General features: G+C 47.3%; 2 protein-coding genes across 2 annotated transcripts in view; both read left to right on the top strand.

The window, feature by feature from the left end:
* The first annotated feature begins 1,493 nt into the window (after window positions 1-1,493).
* FIGLA (folliculogenesis specific bHLH transcription factor) lies at window positions 1,494-9,280 on the top strand. Its single transcript, XM_074940144.1, has 4 exons — window positions 1,494-1,727; window positions 4,586-4,738; window positions 7,540-7,776; window positions 9,260-9,280. The coding sequence occupies exons 1-4, from the start codon at window positions 1,494-1,496 to the stop codon at window positions 9,278-9,280; spliced, it is 645 nt and encodes a 214-aa protein (XP_074796245.1).
* Window positions 9,281-16,436: 7,156 nt separating this feature from the next.
* ADD2 (adducin 2) overlaps window positions 16,437-18,338 on the top strand; it is a 91,895-nt gene continuing 89,993 nt past the window's right edge. The window contains exon 1 of the mRNA XM_074940201.1: window positions 16,437-16,783. The gene's annotated coding sequence lies outside the window, so the exon portion shown is untranslated. The remainder of the gene's footprint in view (window positions 16,784-18,338) is intronic.

Genomic DNA, 18,338 nt, shown 5'->3' with positions numbered 1-18,338 from the left:
GCACCCTCAATGCAGGGCTGCAGCCCCCCATCATGCACAGGGGGGAGGGGAAGGTGCCCCCAATGCAGGGCTGCAGCCCCCCATTATGTACTGGGGGAGGGGAAGGCACCCCCAATGCAGGGCTGCAGCCCCCCCATTATGCACTGGGGGAGGGGAAGGCGCCCCCAATGCAGGGCTGCAGCCCCCCATCATGCACGGGGGGGAGGGGAAGGGGCCCCCAATGCAGGGCTGCAGCCCCCCCATTATGCACTGGGGGAGGGGAAGGCGCCCCAAGTGCAGGGCTGCAGCCCCCCGATTATGTACTGGGGGAGCAGAAGGTGCCCCCAGTGCAGGGCTGCAGCCCCCCCATTATGCACTGGGGGAGGGGAAGGCGCCCCCAATGCCGGGCTGCAGCCCCCCCATTATGCACTGGGGGAGGAGAAGGCGCCCCCAATGCAGGGCTGCAGCCTCCCATTATGCCCAGAGCCGGGCAGATCCCCCCCGACCCACGGCTAACCCCCTTTCCAGCAAGCGGTGAGAGGACCCTGTCTCCTGTGCTGTCCGGGGGCTACCCCAGCCCGGCCGCGGCCAGCGCCCCCCGGCGGAGAGCGGGGCCGGGGGCGCCCTGCGGCAGCCCCAGGTGCGGCTCCTTAGGGACGCAGCGTGCGAGCTGCTTAGCGCGGGCTGCGGGCCAGCGACTTACCCCCGGGGGCTCCAGCGCAGCGTCTCCAGGGGGGAGCGAGACACCTGTCCTAGGGCTCCCTGCTGCCCCGCCCCCAGCTGAGCCAGGTAAACCCCCCTTGCTCCCCCCCTCCACACACAGAGGGGGTGAGCAGGCCCCCACTTCTTCTATCCCCCCTCTCCCGGGGGGGCGCCTATTGTATTCTCTATGACTCCTGCACCCCCTCATCACAGGGGAGTCATGCACATTTGGGGGGGGGATGCTAGGGCACCCCCATTGCACCTCTGTGGAGTCCTACACTGCCAGAGTCATTAGTGGGCAAGGGACACCCTGGAAGGACTGCTACTGCCCCTTCTTGTGTTTTCTGGGGGCTCCCAGAGCGGCTGACTCTCACCCCCCACCCTGGTGAGCAGTGCATTCCTCCACTGTGTTTTCTGGGAGCTCCCAGAGTGGCTCACACCCCCCGCCCCCGTGAGAAGTGCACCCCTCCATTGTATCCTCTGGGAGGGATTTCACTGTGGCCACCCCCAAAAATAGAGCCGGTGAGCTCTGTGTTACCCGGGAGGAGGTATTTAGTGCCCTCTGCTCCCTGGGGCTGTCAGAGCAGCTAGCCACTGTCCCCAAAATACCCCACAGGTGAGTAGTGCCCCCTGTTATCCCTGCTAGGTCCCCCTCCCCAGACTCCCATGTTCCTCCCCAAAGGAATAGCTAGCCCCATTACCTGGGGCCGTGAGCAGAACAAGGAACTTGCGCTCTCTTTCTCCCCCTACCTGAGGTGCTCCCGTGCCTTCTTGGACCTGAGGGGCAACTGATTTGCTTTGAGACCTCACAGATGGCGGAGCAAGCGTCCGAGGAAGAGGAGCCGCAGCAGCAACGGGTGCCTCTGTTGGTGACCCCCGTGCCTGAGGTGCTGGGAGATGTCCTGAGCGAGCAGTTTGGCCCCCTCCCTTTCATGGCAGCCATCACCAGGATGAAGAGGCAGCCCTCCGGGCACTACCTCTCCACCGAGAACCTGGAGGAGGTCTTGGAGAGGAGACAGGCGGCTAATGCCAAGGAGAGAGAGAGGGTAAGGGGCCTCTTGTTCCCCCTCAAAAATAAACTGCTGCTTTTTGTTTTTAAAGCTTCAGTGGGGCCAATAAGCTGTTGGTGAACCGGCTGGAGAATTGGGCAGTGGGAGGAAATGAGTCTGAACTTCTACATTTTGTTTCTGTGATGTTCCAGCAGGATCCAGTGAGCAGGGTAGGAACCTGGTGGGAACAAGGTTCATGGTGGGAAGAAGGAGATCCTGATCCATGACTACAGTAATACAGAGAATAAGGGGAGCATTTTTCTGCCTGCAGTGGATGGGGGTGTGAAATTCTCACCTCAGTCTGGGCTTCAAACACTTCAAATCGTGGAGGGATGTCGATACAAAATTTCAGTTCCTGCTCAACTCTTCGCTAAAGGGTGCAATTAATTATTAGCGTCTAGCTTATCTTTGGCTCCTACGGAGATCTCTAAATTATTATTCAACGCTTCTGTTGGGTTGATGCCGTAAAGGTGCAGTCAGCTCTGGCCCCCCTTGTGCAAGGTCAGGAGTGGGCAAACTTTTTGGCCTGAGGGCCACATCTGGGTATGGAAATTGCATGGGGGTGGCCATGAATACTCACGAAACTGGGGGTTGGGGTGCAGGAGGGGGTGAGGGCTCCGGCTGGGGTTATGGGCGCTGGGGTGGGGGCAGAAATGTGGAGTTCAGGGTGCGGGAAGGGGCTCTGGGCTGGGGCAGGGTGTATGTGTGGGCTCCAGCTGGGGGTGTGGGCTCTGGGGTGGGGATGAGGGGCTGGGGGTGCAGGAGGTTGCTCCGGGCTGGGACAGAAGGGTTCAGAGGGTGCGGGGGGGGGGGAATCAGGTTTGGGGCAGGGGGTTGGGGTGCGGGAGGGGTCGGGGAGAAGGCTCCAGGTGGCACTTACCTCAAGCAGCTCCCGGAAGCAGTGCCATGTCCCCCCTCTGGCTCCTATGTGGAGGCGCAGCCAGGCGGCTCTGCACACTGCCCCATCTGCAGGTTGCACCCCTGCAGCTCCCATTGGCCATGGTTTCCTGCTTCCTGGCAGGAGCTTGAGGGCTGGATTAAAACATCTAAAGGGCCGGATGCAGCCCCGGACTGAAGTCTGCTGACCCCTGTGCTAGGTGCTGCCGGACATAATGACAGTCTCCAGGTCTCTAAAGAACTTAGAATGTAAGAGTGAGGATTTTTTACCCTTCCTTTTGGAATGACTTCACCCCCCCTCCCAACCGATGCAGCTCCCCAACTTTCCCTGTGTGGCCTTCTTCAAATTAATCAGATTTGATACTGTTAGCCTTGCTACAGTAGCAGCTCCATGCGCAGAGCTACTCCTCAAATCAGTGGGAGCTTTACACCTGGGGCAGCTACAGAAGAGGGCCCATGACATGTGCCCGGTCGCTTGGTTCAGCAATAGGCGTGCTTTGAATGCTTGTGAAAGTGATTCTTATCTGCAAATGAGGAGTGTGCACTATGTATTCTAGATAACCTATCCAAATAGAGAGATGCCTGGGTGATCAGCACTTGCCAAACATGTGTGCAAGCTTGCTTGTTGCTGCAAAAAACTGTTTTTGGAAGACCTAGGTGTACAAGCAACACTAGAGATATCTATTTGGCTTGTCACCTACTCCATCAACATTCGCTCAGTGTAAATAATGTTATGGTCTCCGTGCAAAAGACTCTGATGCAACAAAATAACCAACTTGTTATGAACAAAACGTTAAGAAATTCAAAATTCACAGCAACTCTGGGCTGGCACCGTAGACCGAGGAGAGAGAGAACTAAAAGGATGCACGGTGTCAATGCAAAACCCATTTGGCAGGTGAGTTTCAAAGAATGGCATGCTGGTGGAAGTGCAGCCTACCAGAAGGCTGTGAAGCATCTGGACGGTTAGAGTGGTCAGTAAATATGCCTGCATCATGTGCAGTGCGTAGTTATTTTCAAACAGTGTCAGGTAACTAATTGCGAACACAACTTGGTCCGATATGCCGAAGATCCTTGCCCGCAGCTGGAGTCAGATCCCGCGCGCACACCTGCACCGGTAGTCCTGTTGGATTCGGTGGAACTACTCTCGAGTTACTTGCTTGTGTGTAAAGTTGTCTATAGCGTTGTGGCCTAAGGCCCAGATTTTTAGAGGTGTTTCTGGGCAGTCAGTGTTGCCACGCTAAACCGATTTAGGAGCCTCAGTCTCATTCTCAAAAAGGAGCTAGGCACTAAAAGGAGATGTCCATTAATGGGATTTGGGCTCTAAGTATCTAAATCCTTTTGAAAATGAGACGAGGGCTTCTAAATCGGTTTAGCATTGCAAGGCTGAACGCAGCAACACCTAAGTACCTGGTGAGCTTAAAGCTTTCACATCAGAATTGCTGTAATTGGAGCAGTGATCGTCTTCGGCATTCTGTTCCTAATAGACCTTCTTGTTTAATGCTGCAGCACCCCTAGTTCCAGCACCTATGGCCTCAGCTTTGCTATTTGATCATAACTGTGTGGTTACCTTCATTTTCCCCAGGACACGCAGGTGATGGATTATCCCACATATCGTTACTAATTCAGTTGCATTTTATATTAAGGTTCCATTTATAAAGAGTTAATCAATGACTGATGCATGCGGTAGATGGCACATCAGTGGAAGGTTTTACAGATGGTTACAAGCCACCTATCCGTGTGTTAGACTCTACAACCATCGATTAAGCATTTATTGAAACTGCATTTAATCTTTTCATAAAAGGCCACCAATTATTCTTAATGCAGAATGTAACGGATCTATCCAGTTTAAAATGAGCTGCCTTTAAAAGTTTCCCCTTTTCCCCTTTTCACCACTGGGTGGAGTTCAGCAGCTACCGGGCTGAATTTTGTTTAATTTCCTCCTTCCATATCTTTGATAGATAAAAAACTTGAACAGTGGCTTTTCGAAGCTGAAGACCATCGTGCCTTTGATACCTAAAGACCGGAAGCCTAGTAAGGTCGACACACTTAAAGCAGCCACTGAATATATACGCCTGCTCCACTTGATTTTGGAAGAAACTGGAGGCTTTGAGGTACACAAGAACCTTTCCCTCTCTGTGAAATACATCTGTAAGTCTCTCAAGGGGTCGTGGTACCAGCATGTATGTGAATGCAACTTAATGACTCTTAATGTCATCACTAACATCCAACCAGAATTTGAGCTTAATTCATGCGTATCTTGCATTCAGTATTTAATATAATACGTGTTAAAACATCATACCCCCTTTCTACCTGTCCCTTCTACTTCTCAGACTTTTAATTGCAAAATAAAGCAGCACTTTAGCAATTGAAAAGCTGCCATTTTTAATGTTAAATGTACTGTATTTGGTCAGCTCTCCCTGCCATAAATGCTTCCTGTCAGCTACTGATTTGTAGGAATACAAAAGTCGCTGGGTTATGAAACAAACCTTTTGTCATAAATATAAAGGGAAGGGTAACCACCTTTCTGTATACAGTGCTATAAAATCCCTCCTGGCCAGAGGCAACATCCTGTTACCTGTGAAGGGTTAAGAAGCTCAGCTAACCTGGCTGGCACCTGACCCAAAGGACCAATAAGGGGACCAGATACTTTCAAATCTGGAGAGGGGGAGAGGCTTTTGTTTGTGCTCTTTGTTTACTGTGGTTGTTCTCTCTTGGGACTGAAATCCATCTTCTCCAACCCATCCTAATCCAAGTCTCCAATATTGCAACCAGCATAGGTAAACTAATCCGCCTTGCCTGGCTTATCTTTTTATGTGAATTTTCCTGTGTTAAGAGGGAGGTTTATTCCTGTTTTCTGTAACTTTAAGGTCTTGCCCAGAGGGGGATCCTCTGTGTTTTGAATCTGAATACCCTGTAAAGTATTTTCCATCCTGATTTTTAGAGAGAGGATTTTTACCTTTTTTATTTAAAAAAACAAACAAACAAACAAACAAAACCCCCTTCTTTTAAGAACCTGACTGATTTTTCCATTGTTCCAAGATCCAGGGGTTTGGGTCTTTGATGATTTTGTAACCAATTGGTCAGGATATTATTCTCAAGCCTCCCTAGGAAAGGGGGTATGTAGGGCTTGGGGGGATATTTGTGGGGGAAGACGTCTCCAAGTGGTCTCTTTCCCTGTTCTTTGTTTAAAACCCTTGGTGGTGGCAGCATACTGTTCAAGGACTTGGGGAAGTTTTTAACCTAAGCTGGTAAGAGTAAGCTTAGGAGGTCTTCATGTGGGTCCCCACATCTGTATCCCAGAGTTCAGAGTGGGGAAGGAACCCTAACACCTTTCTTATGAGCTAAATAATGATTCGACGGCTATAACCCTTGGGAGCTGCTTGAAACTCTCAGATGAACTTTTTTTGTTGGAAAATGCAAGTTTTTATTAAATAACTTTTTTGGGGGGGCAAGCAGAGAATTTTTGTTTTTTGGCTTCTGGAAACTGAAGAATGTGTTTGGTTTTTAACCCTTTCTCTCCGTCCCACTCCCCCCCCCCCTGCCAAAATGGGGGGGGGATTGGGTGACCAGATAGCAAGTGTAAAATATTGGGATGGGGTTGGGGGTAATAGGAGCCTCTACAAGACTGAACTCCAAATATCCGGACTCTCCCTATAAAATCAGAGTGTCTGGTCACCCTAGGTGGGAGGGGGAGGTAGAAAACTGAATGTGAAGAAAAAAACCCTGGAACTATTTATGTGGGGGGGAGGGAAGTCAGCTAAAGTCACTTTTTTTATTCCAACTTCATTTTCTCTTACTTTGCCTCCGCTTTTCAAAAGGGAGGATGGGTTTTCCCCCCACTTTCAGTTTACCTTTATCCAGTGGCAAAAAAGAGGAGGCGGCAAAATTCCAGTGCCCAAACTTTTTTATTCCCCTCCCTCCCCCCCCCCCCAAAAAAAAAAAACCCTTGAAAGGGTAAAATTTTTTATTTGAAATAAAAACTGGAGTTTTGAAACTTTCTATTTTTTTTTATTCCCCCCCCCTGCCCCCAGGGAGGGGAAGGGAAATGGAGGGGATCCCAATTCCCCCCTCCCCCCCCCCCCCCCGACTTTAGTCCTTCAGCCTTTTAGATTTGGAGGTAGCTTCCACATTGGCTAGATCTAAAAATACTTCACTGAAGCTTTTGGGAAGGTAAGTGAACCCGGTGAGGGTTTGTATGAAGAAGCCTGCAAAATGGAGCAGAAACCTGGAGACACACTGTTCCTTCATGCTAGAGTTGGCCCTCCAGTGTTTTTTATGCACTGCAGCATTTTGTCATGAGCTGCAAGTATCTTTGAGGGAAGTCATAAAACTCTGCATGTGTAAAGAAGTTTAAGCTGGCATAATTTACATACTAAGCATCTGGAAGAAGGTCTACGTTGAAGCAGGGGGGTAGTCTACTTTCAGTTCCATATTCTTGCTCTCTCCTGGCCTCTTGGTAATTGAGTTGCACAAACTTAGACGCCTGTATGCCCAATTTGACACTGAGCCCAACCCAGAGGTGATATGCACTGAGGAGTGGGAGTTTGATGTGCATATCTGCATAACCTGTATGCTGTGGGGGCTAGAATATGGTACAACTTACGCCCTGGGATCCTTCTAGAATTTCTAAGACTCCTGTTCTACGAAGACACCTTCAGCCCTCATCTCTCATATTTAAGGTTATAGAGATTATTCTTTGTTACCACTTACTCTCTGTTTTAGTCCTTCCTTGGCTCCTGTGTAGCAGCTGCCATCCTCTTTTTTTTTTTTTTTAAGGAGGCCAGTTGGGTTGGCTTCTTAGTACTGGTTTCTATATGTAATGGCTTACTGCAGTAGTGACATCTGCAATACCTTGTTTGGGGGATGGTTACCTAAGCTGTCCTGTCTTTACGCTGCCTTCTATTGCTTCTAGAAATTGGAAGACCCTGTTGATCAGGAGTTAGCCAGCAGCGTTTCCATGCCAGTCTCCTTAGAGGAAGGTTTTGGGGGAAATGCCTTGCCACAGAGCGCCAGCTGTTATATCAGGACTGAAAACGACATGAGCGTACCTTGGACAAGCAATGCAGTGGAGAGCCCTGTGTACGTGTGGGGCCGGAGCATCCTTCCTTCTTACTTGGGGATCGTACAAATCCAGAAAAATGGAAGGCTGGTAAGAGCGAATGTCTGAGTTTTATAGAAGTGGGGTGTGGGGGTGTATGTTCCACTTGCTCTGTAGGTGAATAGATCATAGAATTGTAGAAATGTAGGGCTGGAAGGGACTTCAAGAGGTCATCTAATCCATACCCCTGTACTGAGGCAGGATAACCCATACCTACACCATCCCTAGATGTACTATTATAACCTTATTTTTTGACCTCTAGAGTCCTAAATGACCTGCAGTCTTCCGACATGGGAGATTGCTCTCCTTGTGTGACACTGCCATAGCTGTGATCAGCAAAGGTGCTTGAGTGGAAAGGAAGTAGGTGTGGCTCTACTGAAATGTCCTTAAGTTGCATATTTCTCCCTTGCCTGTTGGTCCACAATTGCTTGAGTCTGTTGAGCTCTAGGGCATGTTGCAAAGTCCACCTCTTCTCACAGGCATCCAGAGAAGGCTTGGGTTTGGGCAGTTAGAGGGTGGGGGATTTTTGTTGAATTTAATTCCCTTGGCTGGCTGGCTTTATGTGGACCACGTTTTTTAGCTTTGGTTTTTTGGTACACTTTTATGAATTCTTGTAGTTCAAATTTTGCGAGTATGTTTAGATTTCATGTTAGGTATCTAAAAAGTGAAACCAACATTATGAACTTGTCTGCCTAAATTAGGCACCTAAATAAGTGGGTTCCCCCAGAGGTGCAGTGCACATGTGCTTCCCCATGACTTTAACAAACTGGATGCTCAGTAATTCTGAAAATCCAGCTATTCAATGAAGGACCCTTCCTTCAGAGCATAAGGGGTTTTAAAAATTGTACATCCTTGTTTAACATCAAGCTTCTGAGTTGCTCCATCCCAAGACCCTTATTGTAAAATTCACCTTGTGGGAAAAAGATCCTTTTTTTAAAGTGCTGTAATCATTAAAATAACAGGAGGAGGAAGGCATTGTGCATTGGCCAGGCCTCTGAGAAAGCTGCAAAGCTGGTTTCCAATCTTGTAATTTAGAGTTCTACAAAGTAGACAGTAGTTCACACAAACAAGTACTTGGCTGCAGGCAACTCTGTTTTATCTGTAATTGTAACAGACGAGAGCATGAGAGGACGTTTCAGATATTGATTCAGAATACGACTTGCTTCTGTTAGCTGAGGCTTTATTATCATTATTACAGGTTTCAGAGTAACAGCCGTGTTAGTCTGTATTTGCAAAAAGAAAAGGAGGACTTGTGGCACCTTAGAGACTAACCAATTTATTTGAGCATTTATTTGAGCTACAGCTTACGATAATTTATTTGAGCATAAGCGTTCATTATTGTTTACGAAGGCACGTGCCTAACTGCAAACCCTGTAGCTTTTCCAGTATTCATCGAGCTCAGGTCTATTCAGCTTGTGCACGTCTCTTTAAGAACTGTCCTGCCGCATTTGCTTTCAAATTTGATTTAATGCAATCCTCAGAAGCAACTTCATGAATATCTTTGAATAAAGTGTCCGAATTTCTTTTTTTAAAGGTGTATCAAACAAATCACTAAAATGGCCAGCTCTCCTGACTAGGCTGAAGTAAGTTGTCTGTACTATCTAATAACCTGGTGCAGGGCACTTTTAGTTTTTGCTGTCCGATTACAGTGCACAGAGCTTGATACTACAAATCCTCATGCAGTACTCGGTGGGAAAGCACAGGTGTCTGATCTCCATAGTGAGTGGAGGCTCTGGGCCAGATGCTGGAGCTATTGCTGATTTATGCAGGCTGAGGATTGGGCCTGAGGTATGGCTACAGGAAAGATGGTGTTTCCTCTGCCATGTGTTGGCATGCTTCCTGCATCTGCTCCTTTGCAATTTGTGAGGGTAAAAATCAAGGGGTGGCATGAAAGTGGAGGGGTGACCAGGAATGAGCCCCATCATAAATAAATCTAGGTAAGCCTCTGAGGGTGTCCACGTTCTAGGTATATCTCACTTAATAATTTCAGGGGCACCAGGCATTGATGTGCCTCGGTCCCTCCTATTCTCTGCCTGTGTCATTGAACAGTCTAATCTCCTGTGAGCTGTAATCTTTTGGTCGTTGGCTTTCGTGTGTGGGTGCTGGGTGATGCTAGTGGCCTGTAATACACAGGAGGTCAGACTGGATCATCGGGTAGTTCCTTCTGGCCTTAAACTCTGACTCTTGACAAGCCCTGCCACTAGATATTTTTTTCATTGCCAGGTAACTTCACTTCCTAAAACTGCTCCAAGTTATGGTCTCTTAACCACACTGTCTTTCAGGTGTCAAACACTATGGATTCGTGGATGATCTTCTTTTCAAGTGAGATTTAATGAAAACTTGAGTTTCCCAGGATGGGTTTTTTTTGCTTTATGAAAACTTTATTTAAAAAAATCAATAAACTACCAGAAGCTGAGTGTTCTCTCTAGCTTGTGGTTTTTTTCACTCTTGAAGCCTGATCTTAGTTTTATTTCGCAAAAGAAACGCTTTTCTTAATGGCTAGCAGGTGCACAGATGTGCACAGAAATAAGTAGAGCTGGTTGGAAATTATTATAATTTTTTTTACAAAGATTTTTGTTGGAAAATGCAGATTTATTGAAATGGGGAACAAAAACAAATTATGAAATGGATTTTTTTCCAGCCAACCCTAGAAATAACAAAAGGGGTGAATGAAAACAGCTCTAGTTATTTTGGTGCAAATCTGTGTGTAGATAAACATTAATATAGTAAACAAATGGACTTGTGTTATTAAAAACTTCCTCCTTTATATAAAGTTAGCTTCTGTCCTCCGAATTCCGCAATGAACTTTTCATCTTTAAACTGAGATGCCATTACAAACCAGCATCCAAGCCCAGATTTTCAAAACTGGCCCCTGATTGTTGTGTGCTGTAGTTTTGGGGATCCTGTCTCTTTAAAACACCCTGGACCGTCTTTTCAGAAGAGATGAGGTGCTGAGCACCTTCAGGGCTTATTGATTTCAGCTAGAATCGGTTGCTCGGCACTCTTAAAAATCCCCCCCCCAAGCATCCCAAGCTGGGGAAATGATTCTTCGTAGAGCCGGGGCATGGGGTAAGGATATGTGTGTGATCCTCCTTTGAGCAGGGGATTGGACTAGATGGGAGGGATAGCTCAGTGGTTTGAGCATTGGCCTGCTAAACCCAGGGTTGTGAGTTCAATCCTTGAGGGGGGCCATTTAGGGATCTGGGGCAAAAATTGGGGATTGGTCCTGCTCTGAGCAGGGGGTTGGACTAGATGACCTCCTGAGGTCCCTTCCAACCCTGATATTCTATGATTCTATGACCTTGTGAGGTCTCTTCCAACCCTAATCTTCTATGATTCTGGGGTACATCCCGCCTGTCTGAAGAGGTAACAAAAGGAAGAACTCTCTTGTAAGGGAGACTGCAAGAAAAGCTATCTATTTGACTGCTGGCGTGTTCTGGTACGTAAAGCAGAGGACGAGAGTGACCATGTGCAACTTTGTTCCAACCCTGTCTGATGTTACCTTTCTGCAGCTTTGGACAAATGAGTTAATTCATTGTATTTCCATTGCCATATCTATAAAATGCGGATAATTCCTCCTGTAGGGGGTGTTAAGGCTTAATTAGCGCCTTACATCTTCAAAGTTTCTTTTTATAAATATTAAGGATTAGTAGTACGTAAAGTGAGTAGGCAGTCTGAATATTACTTGTACTGCAGGGCCGTCCTGAGGCCTAATAGGACAGAGGCGCCGCGGTGCTAGGGGCTGTACCTAATCTCACAGTCCCTGCCCCCAAAGAGAAACACGCTCAGCATTGGCCTAGCTCTGCTTGCACAGAAGTCAATGGGAACTCTACCTTTGACGTCCACGTGAGCAGAGTGAGGCCAAAGCAGAGTGCTTTGGAACCCCCCCTCCCACCCCTCACCACAATCGAGTGGTTTGAGCAGGGGCTCAGCCGCCTCGGGCTCCTAAAATCCGAGGCTGTGTCTATACTGAACTAGGGGCGTGATTCCCCTGCTCGCATTCAGCTAGTGCAAAGATAAAGAGTGTAGCGTGGCTCTTTAGCATGCCTCTGCTGCCAGTACCCATGGCTACGCTGCTATTTATACTGGCGCTAGTCATGCCCACAAGCAGGAGACTCACACCGCTAGCTTGTAGTGTAGACGTAGTCCACAGTGATCCAGTGACAGAATTAGGCTAGGGCAAGTAAACATAACTTCTGCAAAGCTGAGAATACCCTCCCTCCTCCCCCTGCGCCATCATGGGGAGCATTCGAAAAGGGCCAAGTATCTCTCATTACCTTTCATCGCCAAGCATTTTATCCACAGGAGCTGTTTTGTAATGATCTACCAAAGAGAACTTGCATTGCTTTGAGATCGTGAGCTTTGCGTAGATTGACTTAAGCCTTCTTGAGCAGCTCCCAGCAAGCTGATGGAGTGTTTAGTCACACCAGCAGCTTCTGGGCTAGAGCTTGACCGCTGTTTAATCGCGCACAGGAACGCTATGCAACCGTTTAGGAAGAGTGTGAAGAAACAGTCAGGGTTGACTAGAGTGGAGAGAGGAAGGATGATCCTGGCAAGATGGAGCAGCTGCTACAGGACTCAATTAATAAAGAATTAAAAGAGGGGAATATAATTAATGCCAATTAAAATGGGTTTATGGAAAATCCTTTTCGGATGAGATTACAAGTTCAGTTGACAAAGGTAATACCGTTGATGTAGTACTTCGGTTTCTGTAAGGCATTTGACTCGGTGCTGCAAAATGTTGTAGGAGGAGCATTGCCAGCAGATCGAGGGAAGTGATTGTTCCCCTCTATTCGGCGCTGGTGAGGCCACACCTGGAGTACTGCGTCCAGTTTTGGTCCCCCCACTACAGAAGGGATGTGGACAAATGGGAGACAGTCCAGCGGAGAGCAACGAAAATGATCAGGGGACTGGGGCACATGACTTACGAGGAGAGGCTGAGGGAACTGGGCTTGTTTAGTCTGCAGAAGAGAAGAGTGAGGGGGGGATTTGATAGCAGCCTTCAAGTACCTGAAGGGGGGTTCTAAAGAGGATGGATCTAGACTGTTCCCAGGGGTGGCAGATGACAGAACAAGGAGCAATGGTCTCAAGTTGCAGTGGGGGAGGTCTAGGTTGAATATTAGGAAACACTATTTCACTAGGAGGGTGGTGAAGCACTGGAATGGGTTCCTAGAATCATAGAATATCGGGGTTGGAAGGAACCTCAGGAGATCATCTAGTCCAACCCCCTGCTCAAAGCAGGACCAATCCCCAACTAAATCATCCCAGCCAGGGCTTTGTCAAGCCTGACCTTAAAAACCTCAAAGGAAGGAGATTCTACCACCTCCCTAGGTAATCCATTCCAGTGCTTCACAATCCTCCTAGTGAAAATTTTTTTCCTAATATCCAACCTAAACCACCCACACTTCAACTTGAGACCATTGCTCCTCGTTCTGTCATATGTCACCACTGAGAACAGTCTAGATCCTTCCTGTTTGGAACCCCCTTTCAGGTAGTTGAAAGCAGCTATCAAATCCCCCCTCTTTCTTCTCTTCCGCAGACTAAACAATCCCAGTTCCCTCAGCCTTTCCTCCTAAGTTGTGTGTTCCAGTCCCTAATCATTTTTGTTTCCCTCCGCTGGACGCTTTCCAATTTTTCCACATCCTTCGTGTAGTGTGGGGCACAAAACTGGACACAGTACTCCAGATGAGGCCTTACCAATGTTGAATAGAGGGCAACGATCACGTTCCTCGATCTGCTGGCAATGCCCCTACTTTATACATCCCAAAATGCCATTGGCCTTCTTGGCAACAAGGGCACACTGTTCACTCATATATCCAGCTTCTGGTCCACCATAACCCCTAGGTCCTTTTCTGCAGAACTGCTACCTAGCCATTATGTCCCTAGGCTGTAGCGGTGCATGGGATTCTTCCATCCTAAGTGCAGGACTCTGCACTTGTCCTTGTTGAGCCTCATCAGATTTCTTTTGGCCCAATCCTCTAATTTGTCTAGGTCACTCTGTATTCTAGGGAGGTGGTGGAATCTCCATCCTTAGAGGTTTTTAAGGCCTGGCTTGACAAAACCCTGGCTGGGATAATTTAGTTGGTGTTGGTCCCACTTTGTGTAGGGGGTTGGACTAGATGACCTCCTGAGGTGTCTTCCAACCCTAATCTTCTATGATTCTATTTTTTGATTTAAAAAAATCTAGAATGATATAAAATCAACATAGTGTGCATTAAACAGTGGTGGAGAGGTCTCACTGTAATTGTTAATGGTGAACCATATCTGAACAGGTGTGTTTCTAGTGGGATCCCACAGGGATTGGTTTTTGACCCCATGCTGTTTAACACCTTTATTAATGACCTGGAAGAAAATATAATCACTGATCAAGTTTGCAGATAACACACAGATTGGGGGAGTGGTAAATAATGAAGAGGACAGGTCACAGCTACCAAGCAGTTTGGATTGCCTGGTAAGCTGGCTGCAAACAATGTGTTTTTAATATGGCTAAATGTATACGTCTCGGAACAAAGACGATAGGCCATACTCCATGGAGGACTCTGTCCTGGGAAGCAGTCTCTCTGACAAAGATTTAGGGATCATGGTAGATAATCAGCAGAACATGAGCTCCCAGTGTAATTCTGTGGGACAAGGGCTAATGCAATTTTTGGATGCATAAACAGGAATCTCAAGTTGGGTTCCAGAGGTTATTTGACTCTGGTGTAACCGTGGCTGGAATGCTGCGTCCAGCTCCCATGCCCACGGTTCAAGAAGGATGTTGGTAAATGGAAGAGGGTCCATAGCAGAGCCACAAGAATGATTAAAGGACTAGCAAACATGCTTCATAGTGAGAGACGCACAGAGCTTCATTTATTGAGCTTAACAAAGAGAAAGTTAAGAGGCGACTTGATCACAGTTTAGAAGTAGCCGTCGAGGGAGCAAATGTTTGAAAATGGGCTCTTCAATCTAGCAGACAGATATAAAATGATCCAGTGGCTGGAAGCTGAAGCTGGACAAATTCAAAGTGGAAACAGGGTGTACATTTCTAACAGGAATTATTTTGGGCTGGCTCTGTGGGCTGGCCTGAGTCATGCAGGAGGTCAGACTAGAAGATCACAATGGTCCCTTCTGGCCTTGGAATCTATGGTTGGGGCACTGGCCTATGACTTGAGAGACATGGGGGTCAATTACCTTCGCCACAGACTTTGTGTGTGACCTTGGGCAAGTCACTAACCTCTCTGTGCCTTTGTCCCCTATCTGTAAAATGGGGATAACAGCACTGCCCTACCTCACAGCAGTGTTGAAGGAAAATACATTGAAGATTGGGCAGAGCTCAGATACTACGGTGTGACTGGTGACATATGAGTACCTTTAAATAGAATGGAGAAGCACCATCTACTACAGTACACAAATGTGCTCTGCTGGCCTGATTTCCCCCCCCCCCTTAATACAGACAAAATGTCCATTAACGCTAGAGAGAGCGTGGCTGGCCCGTCCCATGGTAGCCCAGTTCCTCTTTGGAAATAGAACTGACCAGTCTAAAACTCTGATCACCTCTTCCCTGGGAGGTACATAGAACACCAGAGGTAAAATGCAGTGCCAGTTGGCTTAGTCTCCAACCAAAATTAACAGCCATTTTCACTGTACTAGACACAAAGCCCAAATCCTAGCTTTAGCTGCTGGATCTGAACTTGCTCATCACACAGGGTTGCTTGCATGGGCATTATGGCTTAACTCCCTGTCTATCTTAAGCTTTTATACTGCTACATGTCCCCATAGTATCTTACCCTGAGTTGCTGGAGCCTAATGGTGATATACGTATGTCCTTGCAAGCCATAACTCCTGCTCTCAGGTGCACATGGCTATGCATCTTCTGCAACAGACCATCCAGCATGGAGCTGGTTTGCTCATCATCAGCCATACATGGCCTTGTAGCAGAGGTTACAACGTTCTCTGATACCTTAATGGCCAATACGTTGCCACTCCCAGCCAGCGTGCAACTTGCGTTAGCCACTTCTTGTGTGCTTTCCAGAGTAACATCATCTCAGTGACACTGCAGTCAACTTGCGAGTGTCGCTTCACGGGAAAGATCTTATTGCCATATTTGTTTCCCAATGGCTCTTCTCCAAAGAAGCTACAGGCTCCGAGGTCTTCCGAGTACACGTTCTCTTCTTGATCTTGGGCAGGATTTGAGGCTTTGATGTTGAAAAACAATAGCTGAGTTTAAAAAAAAAAAATTAGGGTGTGTGTGTGTGTGTGTGTGTGTGTAAATAAGAGAGGGCCATGCTAATTTGAAACCTTGTGGTATGTTATTAATGGAATAATTCTCACCCACTCAGCACCTTCCCTCTGCTAGTGCAGAATTGTTCCATAAACTGATATTCCTACTGCCCTTACATCATGTCCCTTGGGAGACTATTCCACAATCTAACTCAGTGACAGGATTGTTTTTATTCAATGCAAAAATAAAAAACCCGGTCGACAAAACTCCTGGCTCTCAATAGCTTTCGTTAATCTATGGTGGAGGAATTAGTTGGATGGCTGCATCTATATAAAAAACATGGTCATAAAAATGCCTCATTGCATCATGGTTTCCACACTGCAGCAAGAGAGAGTCAGTAAAGGATGGCAGTCCCTAGCCCGTGCCCTGCTGTTGGGGACATGTGCCACTAGAGGGTGCCCGGAATGCGTAGGGAGTTGGCCTTTTGTCATCAAAGGTATTGTCAAATAGACGCCTTCCCCTCCAACATCATGTGAGCCCTGGATTTAATTTTGATGCCAACGTAAGGAGGGTGGGAGGAAGTGAAGCCTCCCTTCTGCATTCTCCCCCGCCCCCGGGTCTGTGCGGGAGCCCTAATTCTCTTCCAACTCTATGTCTGGGTGATATTGGCTGGAAAGTAGACTAGCGGGCAGGCGTGGTAAGGAAGCTGTTGCAGCTGACCTGTCAAATCAGAGAGCCTGCAGGATGGATGGAACAAGCTCATCTGCTTAGCTGTTTCGATTGGGAAGGCACAGGAGAAGAAATTAATCACTGCAGATATCAGGGCTGGGAAACAGATGCTAGAAGATGCTTAAAGAGGTAAGCAATTTTGGACTAATGCAACCCCTCACTCCTTTGGCTGTTCTGTTTGCGTACCTACTATATATTTGTAAATTCAAGCCAAGGTTCCCTGCTCCTTGCTAAACCCACGCACGTCTCTGAATGCCAGTGTGGCTGGGAGACTTTGGGCATAGTGATGTTGATGTGTTTGAATTTAATTCCTGCAAGTCTAACATGGTGCATTGTCTGCTGCCTCAGGTGGAGTCTCTCAAGGGCTAATAAGTGCATTCTTCAGGGCAAGTAAGATGGGAGTCAATGCCTTTCTTGAAATGGAATGCTCCAAAAGCATAATTTGCAAGAGATAATCCCCCCTCCTACCCCCCATCTGACTGTATTCCAAATGTCTGCAATAGAAGATCTTGTTGCACATTTTAATGGGGATACAGGAGAGATCATACACCTCAGACAGCTGAGTCCCCCCCCCCATCCCCATTGCTTTTATTTAGGGACAAAAAATGTTTTTTGTCTGGTGAGACTGCTGTATGGCTTCCGCATCGTTTGATCTCAGGGAATCCCTCTTGTTTCCTAGGCAGCAATTCCTGCAGGGACACTTGGCTGCGGAGGGGCTGGTCTGGGTCTTGTGGAGTGGCTGAAATGTTAAACCTTTTGATGCTGAGACTAATACGAATGACTCACTGTACTATTTATTTTGCATGTGCTGGTTATCTAACCTTTTCCAGGGCAGTTAAGAGAGCAACTTTAAAATCACTGATTTTAGTGTCCCTCCTGCATAATTTTTTTGGAATATCTGGGTTTGGCCTTCCCCACTGAATGCAAATCACTTTCTTTTGTCCTCCCCATCTGAAGCTTGATACATTTATTTCTGTGACACAGGGTCGCTGCACATCTGCTCGCTTCTCTTCCCCACCCCCGCTTCTTCACAGTTCTCTAAAGTACCGTCAGATCAGCTGTTCCCCACTGAGCTGAACCCAAGATGTATAATGTGCCTGAATCTGGCACTTCATAGCATCCAAGTCTGTGGACAACAACCCTTTCTGAGAGTGGCCAGCACTCTGAGACATTATGACTATGGTCGGAATTTAAATGAAGCTATGTCTGCCCATTTATATCAATCCTTAATTATAGGTTTTTGTAAATACTCAGCGATATGAAGTCACTTGGAGGGATATTTGGAGGTTCTCTGAATATCTATAAACTGGGGCTATCTCCTCTTCTCCTGCTGCCTCTCCCATGCAGCTTGATTTTTTGGTTAATTCGTGGAAAACCATACCACAAAGTAGAATTGGAATCTCTGGTGCTCCCAGGTGCTGAATGTGGGGACCTTGAGGATGGAAACTAAAGTTTCTAGGCACTGAAATACTGTATGTCTGACAGATCTGGGTTACAAAGCCTGTGTCTGCGCAGTTAGCCCTGCAACTCACCCCGATACAGCTTTGCTGGGTGTGTCAAAGGTGCAGGCTGGTGTGTCGATTCAGGGGCTTTTACTACCATATCTTCTATTCTGAGGAAGATTAGGGGACACAGGTAAGATTCTGGCATTTCATCAATGTGCAGGCCTGCGGAGAGAAATTTT

The sequence above is a fragment of the Natator depressus genome, chromosome 26 (genome assembly GCF_965152275.1).
Source record: "Natator depressus isolate rNatDep1 chromosome 26, rNatDep2.hap1, whole genome shotgun sequence".
NCBI lineage: Eukaryota > Metazoa > Chordata > Testudines > Cheloniidae > Natator > Natator depressus.
Note: the sequence above shows the minus strand (reverse complement) of the source record. Positions and strands in the feature narration are given on the sequence as shown.

Excerpts from the sequence above, each read along its gene's own strand:
- FIGLA (XM_074940144.1), top strand. The coding sequence starts at position 1,494 with ATGGCGGAGCAAGCGTCCGAGGAAGAGGAGCCGCAGCAGCAACGGGTG. Across the intron at positions 1,728-4,585 it reads ATGCCAAGGAGAGAGAGAGG|ATAAAAAACTTGAACAGTGG; the intron begins GTAAGGGGCCTC and ends TATCTTTGATAG. Across the intron at positions 4,739-7,539 it reads AAGAAACTGGAGGCTTTGAG|AAATTGGAAGACCCTGTTGA; the intron begins GTACACAAGAAC and ends TATTGCTTCTAG.